General features: G+C 35.9%; 1 protein-coding gene across 4 annotated transcripts in view; it reads left to right on the top strand.

Annotated features, from left to right (window-relative positions):
• The window catches only part of TMEM65 (transmembrane protein 65), a 53065-nt gene that overhangs the window by 4743 nt on the left and 23091 nt on the right, over positions 1–25231 (top strand). Inside the window, exon 2 of one of the 4 annotated variants that reach the window (XM_078441737.2) lies at positions 13573–13653. The exons of the other annotated variants lie outside the window; for them this stretch is intronic. Within the exon in view, the coding sequence (XP_078297863.1) occupies positions 13573–13653 (81 nt within the window). The remainder of the gene's footprint in view (positions 1–13572; positions 13654–25231) is intronic. 4 annotated transcript variants of the gene reach the window in all.

Genomic DNA, 25231 nt, shown 5'->3' with positions numbered 1-25231 from the left:
TATAGATACACCATATAATTCTAAACTTCAATCTTATAGTTCTCATCTTTTGTGGATATTCATTTAAGGTAGGATGTTTCATTGTGAGAACTTGTCATATACAACAAGAGGCTTTTGGCAGAATGAAAGGCCAAAAGATTAAAATCTGATATTAAAGTGGATACCGAGAATGCTTAAAAACAAGACTTTTTTCATGGAGTTCTGATTCACTGGGGATCTTGGACTCTTAACAAGAGTATCCCCGTTTTTCTCCGCCCATGGTTATGTGAGAAAGTAGCAACTCAGCTAAGCTATTGGTTTCTGGGATGAATTGGAGATAATTGTGGCTTTTGCTCAAAGAGAATAAAAAAAGGGCAAGAAAAACCTTTCATATTCCAAATTAAGATGTATGAATAAATATATTTCAGAGGCTTGGTTGAAATGGTAAAAGAAGAATAAGGGAGGTGTAGCCCAAACTAGACCCAGCAAGAGAGGAAGAACCGGGATGGGGATATGAATTGTGAATTGAGTCAAGAGAATTGAAAGATCTCTAATAAGCTGAGAGCTGCTGAGGCTGCTTTTCCTCCTCCTCCTCCTCCTCCTCCTCCTCCTCCTCCTCCTCCTCCTCCTTCTCCTTCTCCTCCTCCTTCTCCTCCTTCTCCTCCTTCTCCTCCTCCTTCTCCTCCTCCTTCTTCTTTGCCTTCATCTTCTCCTTCTTGTTCGCCTGAGACCTTCTATATCTTGGGCCCAGATAAGTTATGAAGCTTTGCTATAATCTGTTATTTACCAATATAGAAAGAGCCTAGTTACAGCAGTATATTCCAACAAAACTTAATTCTGAACACTTTAGAATTACTGGCATAATGGAGTAATCTTATCACTGGGGATTATTGCCAGCAGAACATAGCTAACATAATAGGATTTTTTTCTTCCATTATAAAATGTACATATGCTGTTTGACAATCTCTAATCATCACTCATATATAACTGGATGTTCAGGGTTACGTGTGACTTAGAACAATAACTGTTCTCTTATATTTCATGATTTTGCAGCTCAGGAATATAGGGAGGGCTTGGCTGGATGACTTTGTTTCATGTGGTGTCTGTGGAGGTCCCTCCGTAAATTTCAGCTGGTAGATGTGCTGGTGGCAGGGTCCAAGATGGTTTTACTCACATGCCTGGTACTTTGGTGGAGGTGGCTGGAAGCTGGCTCATCTGGAATGGTCGACCAGAGTAGATGCGCATGACCTCACTAGCACAACATTCTCGGGGAGACTGTAGTACTTATATGATTGGTCATGACTCACAGAGAAAAAGTTGCAAGAGGGTTATCTATGTAGAAGCTGTAAGACTTTGTATTAGTTTTCTGTTGCTGCTGTAACAAATCACAAATTTATTGGCTTAAAACAACACAAATTTATTCTCTTAGAGTTCTAGAGGTCTGAAGTCCAAAATGAGATTTAAGGGGCCAAAATAAGTGTCAGCAAGGCTCAGTCCTTCTAGAGGCTCCAGGAGAGAATCTGTTCCTTGTCTCTTCCAGCTTGCAGTATTCCTTGGTTCCTGACCACATCATTCTAAATCTCTGCTTTGGTTGACACATCATCTCCTTCATTTACCTTTTTGCTTCCTCCATATAGGACCTGCAAGATTACATTTAGGGTCCTCCTGGATAATCCAGGGTAATCTCACTCTTTCAGAATCCTTAATTTAGTGACACCTGCAAAATCTCTTCTGCCATATAAAATAAGGTACTCACAGGTTAGAGGATTAGGATGTGGACATTTTTGGGAGACATCATTTAGCCTACCACAGACTTGTTATGACCTAGTCTTGGAAGTTCCAGAATGTCATTTCTGCTGCATGTTGTTGGTTAAGCATATCGCTAGAAGTCTAGATTCAGGGAAGAGAAATCAGGAGGTATTCTATGTACGTGACCATGCCTAATTGTAGTTTATTCCTTTATATCAGTATGTTAAAAAAATTAATCATTTCTGTTGGAAATCTTTTATCTTTCTCTATTAATGCATACAATTAACATGCCAGGTATTTGTTTAAGACTTTAGAACATTCATTCTTGTACTGAGTGGTAGTACAGTGATTCATTTTATAAGATGTAGAGGACTCCTTCTGTATCAAGATTTCTCAGCCTTGGGCAGTACTGACATTTTGGGCTGGACAATTCTTTGTTGTGGGAACTGTCCTCTACCTGGGGTGTTTAGCAACATCTCTGTCCTCTACCCACTAGATGCCAATAGTGCCCACCCACCTTCCTCACCCCTAGTGTGTCAAGCAAACGTTTCTCCAGACATTGCCACATGTTCCCTGGAGGAGACTGTGGGTCGAGGAAAGGAGAGGAGTGTAGCAAAATTGCCCTGGTTGAGAGCCATTGCTTTATATGAAATGCTATATGGCTGTTTCTTCTTCAGTCCTCTGCCTTCTCTCTCCTCTTCTTTTATCCATTGGTACTTGCTATTATCAGTGTATTATCTTTGCTTCAAGCTTATTGCTTTATTATACATTTATTTTTCTTTGGATAAGGACAGAGAAGTAACTCCTCACCTCCTTATCAACTCCTCGCCTCTCTATCAAATAAAATGAGTTTTATGATAACTGTTTTCCTTGATTGTGGTACCTCTTAACTTCTAAATTCTTGACCAAATTCTAAATATTAGATGTTTAGAAAATATGGCTTCAGAAAAGCGAAACCCTGCTTCAGTTTAATTCACCAGTCATTAATTTTGTGGTGTCTGTTTTAGTAATCTCAGTAGTCACATATTGCTTAATTTTTGTGTCAATTATGACAAGCAAATTTTTATAAACAATTTTGTGAATAGGAAAATTGGAATAATAGATCTGCAATTTATAGGGCCATCTAGAAAGGTAGGTAGAACTAAATGGATGATCTCGTGTGTTAGGGATGATCTGATATTGAACCATTATTAGTGAAGATTGTTTCAGTTTTTCTAAAAATAGTGATGAGTTTGCATAACCACACTCTTGTCTGGTTTTCTTTGGCAGGTCATAGTGTAAAAGTAACTGGAACAAATAGGGACTAAATCCCTGAGTGTAGATTTTATTAGCATCTTTCTCAATTCAGCTGAATTAATTACAATGTAGATTTATAGGATTCTGTCTAGCCTTGTCTTTGACTCATTGGTTTATGTCTATCTTAAGTTAATGAAAACAATCACTTAAGAACAAGTTGGTATATGTTAAAATATAATAAGTTAGTTACCCCAGATCATTTGGTAAATGAGAGACTCTTCTAGATAAAGGACTTTACAGGTAACAAGATGTCGTTCCCCTTAAGCTCTACTTTGATGGCTTTGGTGGTGACATATTTGAATGTATTGCATTATTCTCTACCTTAGTAAAAGTATAATGAGCACAATTTAGCTTCTACCAGATGCCGGTGTCTTTATATACTATACTCTAATGCTTCTTTGGGGGCTACTTCTGTTTGTAGGCATGTGAGTCATCACATCAAATGCCTCCAGAGCACTGTGCCATTGCAGTTGGCATGTTCTTTAGACTCTGTCACAGTGATGGTGAAATGTGTGGGGCTTATTTTGCCCCTCCTCCCACTCCCTGGTGCCCTCAGACTTTTCTGTTCTCATTCATCTCTTGTGGTTCTGTTAAATTCTTTTCTACTACCTAAAGGAGGTCTGCTTCTTGATACCTCTGTTATTTTTTCTAATGTCTAGTCTTTGTCATTCTTCCGTAGTGTTTTTATTTTTTTCTTTCTGTTTCATTACCACCCCCCCCCCCCCCCTTTTAGATACCTCTATGTTTCCCAGTAAGGTTTACTCCTGATAGACATTTCAAGGTCATTACACCACTGCTCTCTTTTGTCTTTTTAGCAAGCCAGTTGCATCTATCAAGTTGTTGTTAATCTTTTGACTCTTCAGCTCTCATATTGAAGATCTTGTGAGTATTTTTGTTAACGTCTGATTGTGGCTACTTAAAGGATTGTTGTCTTAAGAACATAAAAGGTAGTTAACTGAGACATTACTATTTTTAAAGTTTTAGGGAAATTTAAATTAGAATGGTGCCCTTTGTTTACATTTTCTGTCTTCTTTCTGAATTTTAGGGTAGATTATTCAGTACATTGTGTTATTAGAAATGTTTATAATTTTAAAAACAGTCTGGCATTTTGTGACTTAACTTCTGAATTTCTATTGTATAATAGTTCTTATATTTTATAGAAAACATCCTATTACTGCCACTATTGCTGTTGCTAACATCATCTTTATTACTGTTACTTAGCATTTGAGTATTTGTTATGTGCCATACTAAACTAATGTAATTATTTTGTTTATTTCTCTTAGAGAAGGAATTTTTTTTTTTCTATAGACTAAGATACCTAGACTAGGAGTAGCTTGCCCAAGATCCTACAACCTGTGTAGCAGAGTAATTTTTAACCTGGCTTTATTTGTTTCTTACTATTGCACCTTTCTGGATATTCAGACTTGGGTTTTTTAACACACATTGGGAAAAAAAAGTAACACTTGAAATAATAAAAGTGACATATGCTGGTAACATATCTTAGTCTATCTTCTATATATTTGCACAGTATACAACATCAGTGCAAAAGCAAACATGGCATTGTTACTTTGAAAATAAGGGGAGTCAAAGTAAAATCAATATGCAAAAAAAGTTTATAAACATCTTAAAAAGTTTATAGGTGAGAATTTTGGCAGAGTTAGCAAACTAGTATTTGGGACTTCTGACGTAAATTTCTAAGCTTAATTTTAAAATTCCTTTAGTTTTTTTTTTTTAATTTTTTAATGTTTGTTTATTTTTGAGAGAGAGAGACCGTTAGCAGGGGAGGGGCAGAGAGAGAGAGGGAGACACAGAGTCTGAAGCAGGCTCCAGGCTCTGAGCTGTCAGCACAGAGCCCGACTCCGGGCTCAAACTTGTGGACCGTGAGATCATTATCTGAGGGACCGTGAGATCATGACCTGAGCCGAAGCCGGTCACTCAAACAACTGAGCCACCCAGGCGCCCCTCCTTTAGGTTTTGTGAATGAGTTCTTGGATTTTTATTTTTAAATATGTAACATATTATTCATAGGAAAGCTTTCCAGCTTTGAAAATTTATTTATTTAGTGAATATTTGTTACTGTACCTACTATATAATGGATGCTGTGCTAGGTGTTGGGGGTACATCAGAGAATTGATTTGGCAAAATACTCATAAAGCTTACTATTTTGAGGAAGGAAAGATATGAGCAGTAAAGTAAATAAGCAAGATAATTGTTGATAGTGTGTACTATTAGATGAATAAACAGAATGACACTTGATTTAGATAAGATAATCCGGGAAGGCCTTTTTGTAGGTGATATTTAAGCTGAAAATAAAGGATTGAGGGAAAAGCTGTCATTCAGACAGCTGAAGGAAGAGCATTCTGAGAAGGAAAAGCAAATACCAAGACCCTGAGACAGGAAGAGGCTGCACGGTGTAGGGATTGACAGAGGGCAGACATAGGTGCAACATAAAGAACAAGGGGGAGCGTGGAATGAGAGGAGATAGGCAGGTAGGCAGAAGCAAGGTTCGTCAGGGCCTCTGTAGGTAAACCGTCTGAAGGCCATTCTTGGGTGTGAGCATGAGAGTGAAGTAATGGAATTTCAAGAGCACTTGGATGCTTTTTGAGGCCAAATTAGAGGGTGCAAATGCATAAGCTAGGAGACCATTAGGAAGTTGTTGTAGCAGTTTAGTCTAGAGAAGTTGGTGGCTTAGACTAGGCAGCCATGGAGATGAAGAACAGGAGATGGATTCAAGATACATATTTGAGAGTGAACTGGTAGGACTGCTGATGAGTTGGAAAGGGACAGGTAATTAAGGGAAAGGAAACAGTAAGCGATGACTTAGGTTTCTGACTATAGTAACTGAATAAAAGGTGGTGCTATTAACTGCCAGGGAGAAGACTGGGGAAAAATAGATTAGGGGTGTGTGTGTGTGTGTGTGTGTGTGTGTGTGTGTGTGTGTGTGTTTTCACATAAACCTAGAATTCACAGGAGAAGTTTAGGCTACAGATGTAATGTGGGTGTTAACAGTTGTATATAGATTGCTACCTAGTCAGGGGAGAGAGGAAGGCACCAAAGGTGAGAGCCTAGGTCAGGGGTGGGGCCACAAGCAAATCTAGCCACCCACTTCTTGTAAATTAAGTTTATTGCAGTAGAGTTACACTCATTCATTTATGTATTGTCTATGGCTGCTTTTGCACTAGAATGGCAGGGTTGAGTAGTTGTGACAGAGGCCATATGGCCCCCAAAGCCTACGATATTTAGAATCTGTTCCTTTACAGAAACTGTTTGCTGACCTTTGGATAGAGAAGAGGAAAAAAGTCCATAATTGAGACTGTGAAGCCCCAAAGTTTCAAAGTCAGAAGAGTAGGAGCCAGCAAAGAAAGCTGTGAGGAGGGGCGTCCGGTGAAATAGGAAAACCAAAGAGTTTTGAAGCCAAGAGAGAAACTGTTTCAAGAATGAGGAAATGACCTTCAATGATGTATGTTGCTGAGAGGGCAAGTAAGATAGAATTTGTTTACAAGGAGGTCACTGGCGACTTTGGAAAGATCTTTGGTGGGGGGACATACCTGAATAGGTTGAATAGAGAATTAGTTAAAATACTTCTTACTCTTAATTTTGGTACTAGTCTTTTAGAAATTAAAAAAAGTATTTAGCTTCTTTACAGAACAGAGGTCGGTTGGCAAATGTTTTGTAAAGGGCCAGATTGTAAAAATTTTAAGCTTTATTGGCCAAAAGGCAAAATTGAGGATATTGTATAGTATTTATATAAAAGAAAACAAACTTCCACAGATTTTTTTTTCTGGAGAAGTTAAAAATATAATAAAGTAACAGTACAATTTTGTAAAAATTTCTTAAAGTTTATTTATTTTGGGAGAGAGAGTGCGCGCGCAAGCACTAGTGGGGGGAGAGGCAGAGAGAAGGAGAGGCAGAATTTCAAGCAGGCTGCACGTCATCAGGGCAGAGCCCGATGCAGGGCTCGAACCCTAAAACTGAGATCATGACCTGAGCTGAGATCAAGAGTCAGAGGCTTAACCGACTGCACCACCCAGGCGCCCCAGTACAATTTTTTTTTTAATACAGATCTTCTAATGAGGAAGGTGGAATTCTTTTGGGGGGATAACATTTGGTTGAATTGGGGTTCAATATTAGTGTCCCTCATTGTCAAAATTGATTGTAGATACCATGTGTTACTGCCAATCTGTAATAAGGTTTGACATATTTTGTCTTTGAAAATGTCTTTTTCACAAAGATAGGTACCTCCAAATACTGACATGAGTCTGTAAGCCTTTGACTTTAAATGAACATATTGATTGCTTGGAAGACTTTTATAGAATTCTATTAGATTCTTCTCCTGATATTTGTCTTTTCACATTGTATATTAATCCCTTCCAGTTTGTGGTAGGCAGAAGCTTCTCAACTGCACACAGTTAAAAGGGTTTTGAAATACGGATCTTGCTCTGAGGTTTGTAGAATGCTGCTGGAATCGTGGTTTGAGCTAGGAGAATGAAACCGCTACATATTTGTGTGGAAATGAAGATCTTGCCTCTTTTAACTTTTAACAGTAAGGGAAGTATATAAAGCAGCTCAACATTACTTGTGATTCAAACATCATTAGTCTTCCAGTGACTACTGTGGTATATTTCATATTTAAATGCTGTTTGGGATTGAATTCATTAAGAAATATTTCCATGGCTACACCTAATTTCTGTAGCCATTCAGTGTTTGATAGTGGTTGAGGGCTGTTCTTCCAACTATTTAAAAATGTAAAATCATTTCTAGCTCACTGACTGCATAAAAAACTGGTGGGATTTGGCCTGTGGGCCATAGTTTGCTGACCCCTACACCTATTTGTAACTTATTTATTGAAAACTTTGGACATTATAGAATGTAATATAAAGGAAAGGAATTGTTTTAATAGCATGAAGTGTGTGTGTGTGTGTCTGTCTCTGTGTGTCTGTGTGTCTATGTGTTAGGGGCCAAGGGCAGGCCCTTCCATGATGGGCCATTTTGGCATGAAGGTTATTTTTGAGTTAAAAATAATTAAAACCCAGCAGATTCAGGATAAAGCTCTTTACCTCCCCCACAATTTCCTAAAAAAATTAGATAGAGTACTTACTCTGGGAACAGAGCTATCCTGTGGTGGACAGGAACCTGGCAAGGCCTGTTTGTTCTAAGTCCTTTATGTCCCATTGTGTCTGAGTGGCCCAGCAAACATTTGTTTACCAGACATTTACTCTTTTTTATCTTTCTGTAAATTTCATTACTTCCCTTTAAAGTACCAGACCCTTACCCTTTGCTTCTGAGTTCAGAATGACATGTATACCTCACTTTGCCTATCTTTGGAATTTCCATGTCTGTGTGGATTCCCCATATATAATGAAATTAATTTTAATTTTCTTCTGTTAACTTGTCTCATGACAATTTGGTTCTTAGTCCAGCTAAAAGGACCTAGAAGGGGAGGGGACTCCTGGGTGACTCAGTGGGTTAAGCGTCTGACGTGGGCTCAGGTCTTGATCTCACAGTTTGTGAGTTCGAGCCCCGCATTGGGCTCTGTGCTGACGGCTCAGAGCCTGGAGCCTGCTTCAGATTCTGTATCTCTTTCTCTCTCTGCCCCTCCCCCACTTGCACTCTGTCTCTCTCTCTCTCTCAAAAATAAATAAACATTAAAGAAACATTTAAAGGACCTAGAAGGGGACAGGAAATTTTTGCTCCACTACACTGTGTTTTATGTATATCTCAGTTCCTCCTGGTAGTGTATTATCCATAATGGAAGGAACACCTTGGGCTTATAAGTCACTTATTTTTTTTAGGCTCATTCCATCATAACTGTAACATGGGTTTAATTATACAATCTTTAAGATCTCTACCAGCTCTGTAGTACATTTTAAAATATATACAAGTCTCCTTTTTTAAAAAAAATCCTATGAAATCAGTATATTATAACTTCCTTGAATGCTAGGGCCTTATCTTCCACTTCCTTTGTAACTCTCTGTGGAACCTAATTACACAACTTTGTAATCATTAAGTTATTTTTGGTTGGGTAACTACTACGAGTTACAAAAGTCATAACATTTTGGAAAAATGCCAGTTTTCACCATTGTAGTGCTTGATATTTTATTAAGATTTTTTTTTATTTAACAATTTGAGGTTCAACTGTGTACTTGCCAGACACTATTGAGGCAATTGATAGGGTTCTTAAAATTACGAAGTTTATATTTTAGGGAAGAAGGAGACAGTTTAGTTTGAAATTATAATGCAGTGTGTTAAGTGCTATGAAAGGGTGTACAGTGCATTGAAGTGCATGGGAGGGATAGCAGGGGAGCTGGGAAATGAAGAGGGGACAATGTCACCTTACAGAAAGTAACAAGTTGAAATCTAGAGCTCAGTAGGAGGTAGGTGGATCAGGGGTATATGTGCATTGGGTTGTAGAGGTAAGCTATCATGAATAATGCCAACATGTTTGCAGTTTAGAAAGATCACTCTGCATATAGCACTGAGAATGGATAGTAGAGGAATTAGACTAGAGGCAGAAAGAGAGGAAAATATTTAGGAGAACTTTGCAGAAATCAAGGAAAGATGATAGAGATCTGGACTAGGCTAGTGGAAGTTAAGGTAGAAAGGGGTACACATATTCAAGAGAGCTTATTTAGGAGTTAAATAATAAAACTGTTAACCGAACAATAGAATATGTATTTGATGACAGCGGTGTGAAATAAAAATCAGGTTTCTGATTTGGGCCATTGACAAGATAGTGATATTCTTTACAATGGAAGGGACTGTGCAGGGGAGAAGCAGGTTTTGGAATGGAGAGGCGCATTCATGTTTAGCTTCTTTGGTATTGGGTATTTGTGAGATATGAGATACATATAAAGATACCCATTAGTTAATTAGTTGTATGAACCCTGAACTCCAGAGTAAGATGCAAATTTGGGATCCTACCCATATAGTCAGCAGCAAGGTTGGGGAGATTAAGTAGAGTGAAAAGAGAGGAAAATCCAGGAGAGAACTATGAAAAACACCAAAGTTTGCTGGAAGGGAAGAGAGAGAAGAACCAGAACTAGGAGGAGACCAAGAAGGAATGTTCATAAAGACAGGAAAAGTATCAAGAATAGTGTATCCCAGAAGCAAAGTGAAGAAGAGAGTATTTCAAGAGAGAAAAATCTGATGCCTTGGATAGGTCAAGTAAGAGGAAGACTTTGCGGGGGGGGAGGGGGGAAGGTTGGTAAGAGGATGTCTGTTGGATTTAAAAGCATGAAAGAGACTGAGGTCTTTGTTAGAAGCAGTCTTATAAAAAGCTCTGTGGGGAGAAACCAGATTTTGGTTGGCTGCAGGAGTATTAATAAGGAAGGATTCATCTCTTAACAGGAACTTTGGATATGGAGGGCAGGAGATGTTGGGTAGTAGCTTAACTTTATCTGAGACTATCTTTTATAAATCAGAAGTCTGAATTTATTCTGAATATTTGTTACTAGTATGCTCATTTCTTACAGACAGCCTTGTGTAGAATTCTAGTCCAATAGGGGCATTATTCTCATGCTGTATGAATTCACATTTCCAAAAGCCACTTTCAGATGGCACCAAAAAAATTGACTCCATATATCAAGATAAGATTAAATTAATAAGCAGTTTTTGGGGAACTGTGTTGTATATTATAACTTTAAACTTTACTAATGGAAACTTTTTTATAGATTCATTTAATTTTTAAATCATCTGTATTTTCTTAGAACCAATACCTGTAAGAGACCAGCTTTTGTCATTTTAACACATTTCAATCGTAATATATCTTAATTGAAACTATGTTTTCTTATATTTCATAAAGCTTTAGCTATTTCATTTTTTCAGAAAGTCATGTTCTTACCAGTTATAGATTCTTACAACTTATCCACAGTCTTACTTTTTCTTCAGTGTCGTTAAAATTTTCATAGAAATCAAAAAGATGATTGGAAATTCTATTTTTCAAATTAAAATACCTAAGAGATTGGGGGAACATTTTTTCCTGGGATGTGGAATTTCATTGCTAAAATTGAGACAGTCTTGGGCAAACTGGGCAGTTGATCACCCTACCTGCCCTAAGGAAAATAATAGTATTTTATTTTTCCCCTTCTTGCAGATTAAGGCTTTTGACTCAGGACAGATTGCAAAAGGATCTAGGTAGAGTTTCATATTCCCTGCACAACTGCTTTTCCCCTTCTCCAAGTCTGCACCATAATGAACACTTTAGCTTTCTCTCATCTTTTTTGCATCTGGTAGGATTTCTGGTCAAAGAATCTGCCAGAAGGTGCAGAGTCTTCTCATTTATGCATACCCTTGTGCCTTCACACTGTCCCTCCAGCCTTCACTGTGCCATCACCGGTTCCCTTACCGTTCTAGCTATGCTCTTGTGGTATCTAGTTGCATCTGTCGCAACTAAGCAAGTGCTAATGTCCCCTCTGTCCTTGCAGGTGCCTGCCTCTTGTTTGCTCTGTGACTTGAGTTCTCTTCCAGGTTCAAAATAAGTCAGGAATTTGAATTTAGTGTGACTGTGTTTTCACCCGAAAGGTGAGAGCAGTACTCTTTACGGCTTTTGACATCCCATAGTGGAAACTAGAGCCCTGCTTCACAAAGCTGAATGTACATACAAAGTCATCTGGAAATCTTATTGAAATACAGGTTCTATTTCAGTCGGTTTGGAGTGGGACCTGAAATTCTGCCTTTCTAACAAGTTTGTAGTGATGGCAGTGCTACAGGTCCATTGAGGAGCAAGGTTATAGAAGGTGTTTTTGTTTATGTTTTTCAGGTTGGAAAGAGTTGAAGTCATATAGATAAACTCAGGCATGTTTGAATTATGAAAGAAACCAGGTTGAGGTGCCTGGGTGGCTCAGTTGGTTAAGCATCCAACTCTTGATTTTGGCTCAGATCATGATCTTATGATCCATGGGTTCGAGCATGGAATTGGGCTCTGCACTGACAACTTGGAGCCTGCTTGGGATTCTCAGTCTGCCTCTCTCTCTGCCCCTTCCCAGCTTGCTCTCTCTCTCTCTCTCTCAAATAAATAAACATTAAAAATTAAAAAAAAAAAAAAGATAACAGGCCAACAGATGTGAGCATGATAATGTAAGATGTGGCACATTTTGTGAGCTGGCAGAATTTTGTATTTGTGACTAAGATCTTACGGGTTAAAAAACATTCTAGCTTTTTTTTTTTTTCCTGCTTAAAGGGGCTTCTTAAAGACAAGCAAAAAATGTAAATTGTTAATACTGATTTTATAGTTACACAATGATTACTTTTGGTTACAAATGCTGTGTAATAGATACATTCTTTTTTGCTCATCTGTTTCATTATCCATTAACATCTTTAATATTCTGTCCATTGGTTAGTTTCATTTCTTCAGTGAACCATGCCCCTAGTCTTATTCTTTTGCCTTCCTTCATTCTGTTCTTCCTTTGCTTTCCCCACTTAATTTTGAATTACTTTTAAGATTTTGAAATAACTTCAATTTTATATATCTCTCTCTATTTATATAACAAATCTCAGAGTTTCAAGTATAGCACAATAAGCTTTTTTTTTTTTTTTTTAATTTCCCCTGAAACATTTGCGAATAAGCTCCTGATATGATCCCTGTCATAGGTTGAGTTCTTTAGAAAGCAGTCTCTGAGACAAAGATTAGCTTACAGGAAGTTTATTGGGGAATGCTGTTGAAATCCTCACCTTCCTAAGGGAAGGGAATGGGGGGAAGGAAGCAGGTTTGGGCAGAGGTGCAAGTAAAGTGATGGGGTCTCGGTGGAAGCCTCAGCTTACCCTGTAGAGAGTTCTACAGTTGGGATGACCCAACAACATTGTTCTGAGTTGGGTGAGAGGTCTGGGCCCCTGTCTCTGTAAAAATGAGCTATTGGATGTGGACTGCCTTGGGCAGGGTACAGAACCTTGGGTGAGGCAGCATTCTTTGGCTGAGGCTGTCTCCCACGGTGACTGGCCACTACGAGCTGTCTCTTGGCAGAACTTCCAGCCGTTAAGGACCGACTGCATTGCAATGGCCACAACTGGAATACTTTGGTGTATATTTCTCACAAACATGAACATTGCTTTATATAGCCACAATGTAACATACACTGCCATCTAAGTACTCCCAGGAAGCTCATTTTCACCAGTTGTCCCAACAACGTGCCTTTACAACAAAAAGATCCAGTCCAAAGTCACATGTTGCATTTAGTTATTAAATATCTTTAATTTCCTTCCACCTGAAACAGTCCATCGGTCTTTAGCTTGGCCTTGATGACCTTGGCACTTTTGAGGTTTATAGACCAGTTATTTTGTAGCATGTACTTCAATTTGATTTTGTCTCTTTCTTCATGAATAGATTCCAGTTATGCATCTTTGACAGGAATAATATAGAAGTGGTGTTATGTTCTTTTTCATCGTGTCATTTGCCCATGATTTTAATTTGTCCTTGGTCGTGTTAACCACGCTATTGTGCAAAGCAAGGACTGCCTTTATTCTAACATGTTTCACTTCAAAATTTCATAATTTTTTATTAATACATATTTTACTTTATCACTTGAATACACTTTGATTTTACAATATTTCTAGCATACAGATATCCCAAACCTGAGATTGCCATTGTGAAGCGAGCGAAGAAGGTATCATCAGCAGAGACCCCTGATAGTTTTGGTATAGTACAATCTTAACAGTATTGAGTGTTTGTCAGCTGTTACTGCAAATAGCAAAGCATCTATTTGACAGAACTTCTCGCTTGTTTGAAATAGAATGTTTTGGTTATAATGATAACCCCCTTTTTTCTTTGCACCAGTGTTTTAGACTGTCTACAGGGTATTTATTTTTATTATCTAATCCTAGACTTTGTGGATATGATGGAATAATAATTGCATGTTTAATTAACTGAGGGATTAAATTTATGACCTTAACAAGACACAAAAAATTTTTTTCAGATTCAGTTTCCATACAGCTTGGTAGCTAACTTATGTTGCATGTGCTAGTTGGAGGAATTATGTTGTGTGTGTGTGTGCATGTGTATGTGTATGTATGTGAGAGAGAGATGGAGGGAGGGAGAAATAAAAATAACTGTCTCTCTGTCCCTATTTTATTTATTTTTGATTACTATTTAATATATTGCCTAAGAAGCATAACACATGTATGAAAAGGAATAAAAAATATCTTATGGAATGATTGAAATTTTATAAGAATAAAGGTTAAATGCAACTTAGTTTTCTTAGGCTGTATATATACTGTCAAGAGCAAAAACCAAACTGTAAGAGCTTAAGAGATATGTAGAAGCGTAGTGCGCGCGCACACACACACACACACACACACACTCTAATATTTCCTGCAAAAAGACCCCAGTATATTCTACTTGGCCATTTCTAACGTCACTTTAAAATTAAAAAGTTTTTATCTCTGTTTATATGTAGAAGTTAACTGTTTAATGGAAATGTCTTTTTAAGAATAAAGTTTTAATTTTGAATTATTCTAAAGATTGTTTACTTAGCCTTCATTTTTTAGGACAAGGTAGGAAAAAAGGAATAATAGTGATTCTGTAGATGATGGCAGATATCAGTAGGAAGTAAGATGCTGCTGAACAATAAGTACTTAATACTTGAACTTGACCTGTCCATGGTTACCTTTTGAGACTTGGTCTTTAATTGTATCTCTGCTCACTGTAGGATGCTTCTTCGTGAATATGTTTTTCAAACCCTCTATTTTTTTATCCCACTAATTATGCAATAAAGAAGAAATATGGAATGAGAATCTTAGAGCTGGCAAGGATCACAAGACCTAAACTCATTTTTTGTAACATGAAATAGATCTAGAGGGTTTACAACATGTTCAAGATTTGGCAACTAGTTACATATACATCACAAAGAGATTAGCGTCAAATCCTTTGGATTTTTAAGTCAGTGTTCATTTTGCTATGATAAATTTCTTCAGGATTAGAAGGGAAGATTAGTGCTAGACTATAGGGTATTGAATTGTTCTGAAACCAGCAGAAACCATGTAATTTTCCATTCAAAAAATGTTCTTTGGTAACCATAATATGTCAGTTCATTGTCTCCTCTTTCTTTTAACTGTGATTGATTTTTGAAATATGATTTATCTGAAAGGAAATTACTTCTTAGGACCAGAAAATAGCAATTTGAAAGGGATACTAATATTTTAGTTAATTGTAATTTTACTTCAATTTCAAATATTAATATATGATCAATGTATGTATTAACATACAAGTGATTCTTGGTTTTCTATGTTTTTCTATTGAGATTTTATTCATTGAAAGAGAAGTAGAACAAGAGAATGTTAATCTGGATTCTAGATCCAGCTGTGTAGCCTCAAATAAGTCACTTAACATCTCTGGGCCTAAATGGCCCCGTCTTCAAAGTGGAGAATTAACTCAGTATTTCTTAGTGGGTATACTACTGGCATTTGAGCTGGATAAATCTTCATTATGAAGGACTCTCTTGTGCATTGCAGGGTGTTTAGAATCTCTAATACCAGTAGCATTTCCCAGTCACTGTCACATCCAAAAGCAATCCTGTTATTTGTGAACAAGGGTTGAGGTGTATACTCCATGTTGAGAATTACTGGCCGATGGTTTCTAAGGATCCTTTCAGCTTTAACATTCTGTGAAATAATTCTTTGAAGAATGATTGAAAAGGAAAAAGGTAATTCATTGATGAAAAATCTCAGCTCCTTTCTAGTATTAAGCAATTTTATTTAAAAATTTTTTTAATGTTTATTTATTTTTGAGAGGCAGAGACACAGAGTGCAAGTGGGGGAGGGGCAGAGAGAGAGGGAGACACAGAATCCAAAGCAGGCTCCAGGCTCTTCTGGACTGTCAGCACAGAGCCTGACGTGGGGGTCGAACTCATGGCTGTTGAGATCGTGACCTGAGCCGAAGTTGGATGCTTCGCTTAGCCGACTGAGCCACCCAGGCACCCCTAAGTAATTTTGTTTTAAAATGAATGTCTTCTGGGGAATCTAGGTAACTATACCCACAGATATCTCTATTACTTATCCTGTTCCAAGATGAAATATTATGTTTTTCTAGCTCACTTTAAGCTTTCCATCTATAATACAATGTATCTATGTATAATATACCTAGCCGTATGATTTTCTAAAGTTTCTTAAAGTTACATACTATCGTCTGTATGTAATAAGTAAAAGTAAGAAGATCTGATTATTTTATGAGTTGTACTGTTGTTTTTATCTTAGCCTTTTTTAAAAAAGGAATATCCTTATATATAGTAATAATTATTTCCTTTTTCTGTCTTCCTTTGGCATGAAGGAAAGGAAGGAACGTAATCTCTGTGTTAAGTAGTATATATAAGTGTATGTATACATATATTCATATATATATGTATATATAATATATACAAGTTAGACATGTAAAAGCAACAACAAATCAATGTTTGATTATCCTAAAAAAAATCCTAGGAAATGACAGATAAGAGAGAAATAAATTATTGTACTTCTAGTATTTACTCTTTTTTAAGCCAGAGTTAAGCAGTTAACAAACTAATACACTAATTATGTTAATAAAAGTGATAATTAATTGGGCACTGTCTTCTTCATCATTACTGCTGGCCAACTCCTGCCCTCAGCTGTTACATGACTGGCCTGCCTCAACCCAGGAATGGGTTAATTGCAGTGAAGTGAATTAGATACCAGTGTAGGTTACAATGAAACCCCAGGTCCCATGTTATGTTCCCCAGAAGTTAATGAGGTAATAGTATTATTATGCCATCCAGGTAGAAGTTTCTTTTCTACATAATGTGCATGTTGCAATAAACTTTTAAATGCTAAATAAAATGACAAAATCACACTCAAATGCTTTTTGTCTTTGGTCTTAGCTAAGGCATGCATTTTTTTTAAAGCATGCACTTAAAAAAATTATTAAAAAGTACTTTTACAATTATAGCTTTTATTATAAAAGACTTGATAATTTAAATTTACTAAGTTAAAAAGTTTAGTTCCTTGCTACTTCTAAAGAATGTTTCCATTTTTCAGTTTTGAGTGTCAGTTTTTATAAGTGTATTACTTAGCCATATGATTGCGTTTCTTTTGAAAATACTGCTTTGTAGCTTTTGAAAATAAACCTTTTTTTAAAGCTTTTTCCTGTTTGGTGCATGTTTGATCATTTTATACAATTTGTTTAAATTATTTTGTATATGGCATGGTTTGCATTTTAAATCTTTAAATTCTTTAATGTGTTCTATATTTATTGCAAATTTCACCTTACCCTTTAGAACTTTTGATTTTGTTAAAAGTCTAAACCATTATTCATAATGTTCATAAATAGAGTAACTGAGACTTGCAGGCTCTAAATTGTTGCTTGAACACAGTAGTTTCATCCCTGTTCTTTTCATAAATCTTTTATTAGACCAAAGTGTGATTTGTGTTGCCAACTCTACTTCCTGTACTTCCTTGGGGAAGATGCTGCGGTGGGGCCTGGAACAAGTAGTAGGTGCTCAAAAGATCAAAACTAGCTAATTGGACATTTAGACTATTGAGTTATTTGTAATTGAAGGAATAACGTGTGCATTAAACTATCTCAGAGTGTAGTTGCTTTAGTATTTTTCTCATTAAGTACATTATAAATGATTTTAAATTATTCCTTTGATTTGTGATCTTATATTGATGATTATGTCCATAGTAACAGACTAAAATAAGTTACCACATTTAGAATTATCATTGCCCTGAAATCATAATAGAAAACAAGACGCTTTTTTTGTTTTTCAGATTTTTTTTTTGAGTTTGGATTTATACTTTATAAAATATGGTTAAATTTAATGAATGGAATGTTTAACTATGAAAATGACAAATTATGGTTTCTACTGAATAATGTAATAAAACTCATTTTGTACGCGAAGGGGTCTAGTTTTGTTTTCCAGTATCACCATTATAAATGTGTTTTATAATTTTATAATAGAGGCTAAAACATAGAAACAGTAATATTCTACTTACAGTTCTACCAAAGCATTTTGATTTTCAATTTAAGATACACCTCTAAGTAGAGTAACTTGTTTAAAAAAGAAACAAGGCATACCTTATCCTAAAAAGTATTTTATAAATACTTATTAATATTAGACTGAAGGTTTTATATAAAAGAGTTATTTTCAAAGGAAAATATAGTTAAAGGGAGATATCTCAGACTCACTCTACCTGATTGTTTTATTACAATATTTTACCAATTAAAATACCAATTAAAATAATTGATAATTGATTAGGGCTTAGAAATTTCTTTCAAATATTTGCTTTAATGATAACATTAAACGTGTCTACATTCTGAAAACATGAAAATATTTTTAATGGAGTGTTATATTGGAAAAATCATGAAGCAAGATGGGAATAATTTGACATACTCTTTCTGAGAGAAATTTTGCAAAATTTTAAGAATACTTAACTTCCTTCCTTCCTTCCGACTCAGTATTACCATTTAGGAATCTACCCTAAGGAACTTTCAGAGGAACACAAAAAGATTTAGATACAAGTTTATATTAATATTATTTGTAAATGTGGAAAAAAAACAAAGAATAAATATCTAGTGATAGGGGATTAAACTGTTATACATCATATGATGAAAAAATGCCACCAATATTTCTAGATAGCAGTAATGAAGCAGCAGAAAGAGAATTCAAGGAATCAACCTTATTTACAATTACACCAAAATCCATAAGATACCTCTGAATAAACCTAACCAATGAGGTAGAAGATGTGTAACTGAAAACTATAGAACACTTCGGAAAGAAATTGTTGAGGAAGAAATTGTGAAGAAGACCCAAAGAAATGGAAAAACATTCCATGCTCATGGATTAGAAGAGCAAATATTATTAAAATGTCTATACTGCCCAAAGCAATCTACACACTCAGTGCGATCCTTATCAAAATAATACCAGCATTTTTCACAGAGCTAAAACAAACAATTCTAAAATTTGTATGGTACCAGAAAAGACCCTGAATCGCCAAAGTAATGTTGAAAAAAAGAAAAGCGCAGCAGGGGGCATCACAATTCCGGACTTCAAGCTGCATTATAAAGCTGTGATCATCAAGACAGTATGGTAGTGGCACAAAAACAGACACATAGATCAGTAGAACAGAATAGAAAAACCCAGAAATGGACTCACAACTATACAGTCAACTAATCTACCACAAAACAGGAAAGAATATCCAATTAAAAAAGACAGTCTCTTCAACAGATGGTGTTGGGAAAACTGGACAGTGACATGCAGAAGTATGAAACCGGACGGCTTTCTTACACCAGACACAAAAATAAATTCAAAATGGCTGAAAGACCTAACTGTGAGACAGGAAACCATCAAAATCCTGGAGGAGAACACAGGCAGCAACCTCTTTGACCTTAGCTATAGCAGTTTCTTACTAGACACATTTCTGGAGGCAAGGGAAACAAGACAAAAATAAACTATTGGGACCTCATCAAGATAAAAAACTTCTGCACAGCAAAGGAAACAATCAACAAAACTAAAAGGCAGCTATTGGAATGGTAGAAGATATTTGCAAATGACATACCTGATAAAGGGCTAGTATCCAAAATCTATAAAGAACTTATCAAACTCAACACCCAAAAAACAATCCAGTGAAGAAATGGGCAGAAGGCATGAATAGACACTTTGCCAAAGAAGATGTCTAGGTGGCTAACAGACACATGAAAAGATGCTCAATATTATTTATCATCAGAGAAACACAAATCAAAACTATAATGAGATACTGCCTCACACCTGTGAGAATGGCTTAAAATTAACAACTCAGTAAACAACATGTTGGTGAGCATGTGGAGAAACGGAAACCCTCTTACACTCTTGGTGGTAATCTGAACTGGTGCAGCCACTCTGGAATATAGTATGGAGGTTCCTCAAAAAATTAAAAATAGAACTACCCTAGGACCCAGCAGTTGTGCTACTAAGTATTTATCCCAAGGATGCAAAAATAACTTATCAAAGGGGCACATGCACCCCAATGTTTATAGCAGCACTGTCAAACAGTAGCCAAAATATAGAAAGAGCCCAAATGCCCATCAACTGATGAATAGATAAAGAAATACACACACACACGCACACACGTGTATAAACACACCACAATGGAATATTACTCAGCCATCAAAAAGAATGAAATCTTGCCATTTGCAACGAGGTGAATGAAACTAGGGTGTATTATGCTAAGTGAAATAAGTCAGTCAGAGAAAGACAAACACCATATGATTTCACTCATATGTGGAATTTAAGAAACAAAACAGATGAACACAGGGGAAGGGAAGGCAAAATAAAATAAGATAAAAACAGAGAGGGAGGCAAACCATAAGAGACTCTTAACTACACAGGACAAACTAAGGGTTGCTGTTGGCAAGTCGGGTGGGGAGATGAGCTAAATGGGTGATGGACATTAAGGAGAGCACTTGGTGTTGTATGTAAGTGATGAATCACTAAATTCTACTCCTGAAACCAATACTACACTAAATGTTAACTAACTTGAATTTAAATAAAAACTTGGAAGAAAAAATTAAAATAAAATAAAATAAATAGAAATCATGGCCAAATAGAAAAAAAAATGCCACCAATCAAATCATTACCTTAAAAAAATTGAAGATAAGGGAAAATATTCACCATATAATGCTTTGTAAAAATGGCAGAATATGTTTTATGTATACATCTCTATAGAAAAAAGATCAAAGGGTAATACATCAAAATGTTCATTTCTGAGAAGTTATATGTACTTAATTTTTTTTTCTGAATCCAATTAACTTCCTGCAGTAAACATGTATGATCTTCATACTTGAAAAGTGTAACTTTTTCCTTTGGACAAGGCAAAGGATATTAGTATTTTAAATGTTTTCTAATTTTGCTAAAAAATTCCTAAGTCAAAAAAAAAAAAAAACAAACTCAATATCCACATCTCTTTAATATATGTAAATACAAATAAATAAATATTTGTGTAAGTTATGTATACATATACATAATGCATGCATGTGTGTATATAAATATGGCTTGTTAAATGTAAGATGTTTACAGTAAATTCCTATTTAAGCAATATATTTTGCTTGAAAAGCACAATCAGAGGCACAAGGCATTGTATGGCCAGGCTGCAGACAGTTGTTCTGTTTCCAGAGGCTCTGTTTAAAACCTGCATATAGGGGCACCTGCGTGGCTTAGTCGGTTGGGCGTCTGACTTCAGCTCAAGTCATGATCTCAAGGTTTATGAGTTCAAGCCCCACGTCCGGCTTGCTGCTGTTGGTGCACAGCCCACTTCAGACCCTCTGTCCCCTTCTCTCTGCCCCTCCCCTGCTTGTGCACTCTCAAAATTAAAACATTAAAAAAATTTGTTTTTAACTCGCATGTTGTATGTTCCTGAAAAGTGTAATTTAAACAAATTTTCTACTTTATTCGAAGCACTAATATAAAGAGTAAATTTTAGTATACTTATAACACTGACAAAAATATTTGAATACAAAAGTTACATTTTAGTTATGAAGTAGTATAAAATATTTTAGTAAAACCTACTAGGAATTTTCTAGGATTAGAGGAAATATGAGCTTTAAAGTGGTAATAGTTGTTCTTCTATGGTTAGAGGTCCTGTTATTGCAATAATATAGGTTTGGTTGTAGGATTACTGTCCCAAATACATGTCCTAGGAAAAGCTTCTCCTGATGCTTACTAATAAACTATTATTGGTTACCTTCCAGTACAGGAAAAAGAAAAAAAAAAGATTAACTGGAAATTAATTTATTAGAACCTACAATTAGCCAACTTATCTCCTACTAAATGCCATTTTAAGGTTTTAAAAAAGGGTAATGGTAAACAATTGGTCAGGAATTTACTTTAAAATTTATTTTATTTTATTTTTTCTGTTTATTTTGAAAGAGAGAGTGCATGTGCACACACATGTGCACACATGAGCAGGGTAGAGGCAGAGAGCGAGGAAGAGAGTCCCAAGCAGGCTCTGTGCTATAAGCACAGAGCTCGGCCATGGGGCTCGATCCCACAAGCCATGAGATCATGACTTGAGCTGAAGTCAAGAGTGGGACATTCAACTGACTGAACCACCCAGGTGCCCCACTCAGGAATTTATTTTAAAATAAACTTTTAGGGGCACGTGGGTGGCTCAGTCAGTTAAGTCTCTGATGTCGGCTCAGGTCATGATCTCAGGGTTCGTGAATTCAAGACCGGCGTCGGGCTCTGTGCTAACAGTGCAGAGCCTGCTTGGGATTCTCTTTCTCTCTGCCCCTCCTGTGCACTCTTTCTCTCTCAAAATAAATAAATACACTTTAAAAAATAAAATAAGCTTTTAGAATGTGACCTAGGATACGGAAACATTTAGATGGGCGTCCTACAGCAAAACCTGAGAACCTCTGGCACAGTTGAGATGCTTTTTATTCATCTGTTTTTCCCATAGTGCTCAGCATTGTGCTGTGTATTAGTTCTCTGTGTGCACAATGGAGTCTGATCCAAAGATACCAAGTTTAGACTGCTGGATGACTGATCAACAAAGCATCACAGTAGAGAGACTGAAAAAAATCCATGTTCCAGCAATTCATTTGCCCAGATCTAGGGAGTCTCTTTCTTGTGTCGCCTTTTCTGAGGCTCCCTTTAAAATAATCTCTCTCCCTCCCTCCCTCTCCGTTTAAAAAAAAAAAATCTCTGCATTTGTTGCTCATCTGTTTTTCTTACCACGTTCTGTTTCTCATTCCTCCCTCTGCTGCTCTCTTCCTAATCTAACATTCCTCTTTCTTTAAGTAAATACAGTACCAAACTTATTTATACTTATATTTATGTAGGAAAATATAAAACACAGCTGGATTAAATACATTATTATTCCTGAAATAGGAGAAAAAAATTCTTAATTTGTGTTTTCTTTTGACTCTCTTCTCATTTCTTTTTTATATGATAGTGCCCTCACTTTTATACTTCCTAAAGAGCTATTAATTGAGCATTAAAATGATTGTGATGCACTATAGTATTCTAATACATCAAAGAAATAATTCCTTTTTAAAAAATGTTAATATTACACAGGCAATAATGGCATTTTTATAAGCTACGACAGGTCTCTGGTTGCTTCAGTTAATTAGAAAACTAACTGAATACCTCATGCTTTATACAATCTAAAAAGTTAGAGTTTCATTGCATTTAGAAAAAAAGTAAAATTGCTTTACATTTTAAATCATTTTCTCTAGTCTTGCTGGGTTGCTGAAGCAAAACAAAATGTTGAAAGTGTTAAAAAAAATCCTATATTTAAACATACCAAGTGTTTTTCTTATATTCTCAAGATTTGTAATTAGTATCTCAGATATTTTTATATTAGGGAAAGATTTGTCTATGTTTTATAATACTTTAATATATTTAAATTCTCAAGGACATGTTGGAGGAAGAGAGAGTTCCATTTCAAATAATTTTCATTTGATTTGATACAGTGAAAACTAGCTGTCTGCAACAACTGTCTTTTCTTATTTACCCTTCCTCAGGCAGACTTTTAAATGCACCATCCAAAGGAAAAAAATCCTATATATAAATATTACCTCATAAATGCTTGCAGATAATTTTCCTAACCTATGTATTTCTTTTTTTTATTTTAATTTTATTTTTAGTTTATCTTTTGAGAGAGAGAGAGAGAAGGGGAGGGGCAGAGAGAGAGGGATAGAGAGAATCACAAGCAGGCTCTATGCTGTCAGCACAGAGCCTGATGCAGGGCTCGAACCCACAAACCATGAAATCATGACCTGAGCCGAAATCAAGAGTCAGATGCTTAACTGACTGAGCCACGCAGGCACCCCCTAACCTATGTATTTCTAAACATGGAACTCTAGTAAGAGCAACTTCTTCCAATAATGAGAAATATCTAAAAAAAGGGAAAAATGCAAGGGAATATGGATGCTATTTTTTGCCACTATTATGAATAAACACACTTAAAGAAAGCAGAAGAGTCATCATTCAATTAAGGATTTTGGTGTCTGTGTTCATGAGGAATATTGGTGTGCAGATTTTTCTTTTTTGCAATTTCTTGGTTAGGTTTTATTTTTAGGATTATTCTGACCTCATAAAACAAATTGGGAAGTATTTTCATATCTTCTGTTTTTTGAAATAATTTGTGAGTTTATATAAGATTGTGTGTGTGTGTGTGTGTATGTGTGTGTGTGTGTGTGTTTGTTTAAGCATTTGACAAAATTCACCAATGAAACCATCTGAGCCTGGAGGATTTTTGTGTGTATATGTTATGGAAAAGTGTTTGGTGACAAATTCAATCTTATTAATAGATAGAACTATTCAGATTTTTTGTTTCATTTTATGTCAGTTTTGGTAAATTGTATTTTTCAAACAATTTGTCCATTTTATCAAAGTTGTTGAATTTGTTGGCATAAGGTTACTGGTAATACTCTCTTTAATTTCTTTAGGATCTGTAGTGATGTCCCTTCTTTCATTTCTGATATTAGTATTTTGTGTTTTCTCTTTCTTGATCAGTGTACCTAGGGGCTTATTAATTTTGTTGATCATTTCAAAGAACCAACTTTTGTCTTTGTCTATTTCCTTTATTTTCTGTTTATTGATTTCAGCTCTTTTCTTTTGTTATTTCCTTTTTGTTTACTTTTGATTTAACTCGCTCTTGGTCTTTTTTTCATAGCTTCTTAAGATAAAACTGTAAGCCATTTATCTTAGACCTTTCTTCTTATTAATGTAAGTATTTCAAACTATAAGCTTTCCTTTAAGCATTCATATAGCTACATCCCATAAATTTTGATATGTTGTATTTTCATTGATATTCAGTCTAATTGCCCTTTTGATTTCTTCTTTGGCCCATGTATTTAATTATGTTAAAATGTTTATTTATTTTGAGAGAGAGAGAGAGAATGAGTGAGCACGGGAAGGGCAGAGGGAGACAGAGGATCTGAAGCAGGCTCTGTGTTGACAGCAGAGAGCCCGGTGTGGGGCTTGAACTCACAAATGTGAGATCATGACCTGAGCTAAAAGCAGAGGCTTAACTGACTGAGCCACCCAGGCACCCCAGGCCCATGTATTTAGAAAATGTTATTTAATTTCCAAAACTTTTTTTCTGGATACCTTATTGTTGATTCCATTTTGGTCAGAGAATGTATTCTTTATGATTTTAATCATAAATTTATTAACATCTGTTTTGTGGATCAGCTTATGGTCTCTCTTGGTGAAAGAACCATCTCCACTTTAGAAGAATATATGTATTCTATAGTTGTTGGGTGTTGTTTAAATATTAATTGGAT

Source organism: Panthera onca, chromosome F2, assembly GCF_046562875.1.
Source record: "Panthera onca isolate mPanOnc1 chromosome F2, mPanOnc1 haplotype 2, whole genome shotgun sequence".
In the NCBI taxonomy this organism is placed as follows: domain Eukaryota; kingdom Metazoa; phylum Chordata; class Mammalia; order Carnivora; family Felidae; genus Panthera; species Panthera onca.
The sequence above is the reverse complement of the archived record's forward strand: the minus strand, read 5'-3'. Positions and strand labels throughout refer to the sequence as shown.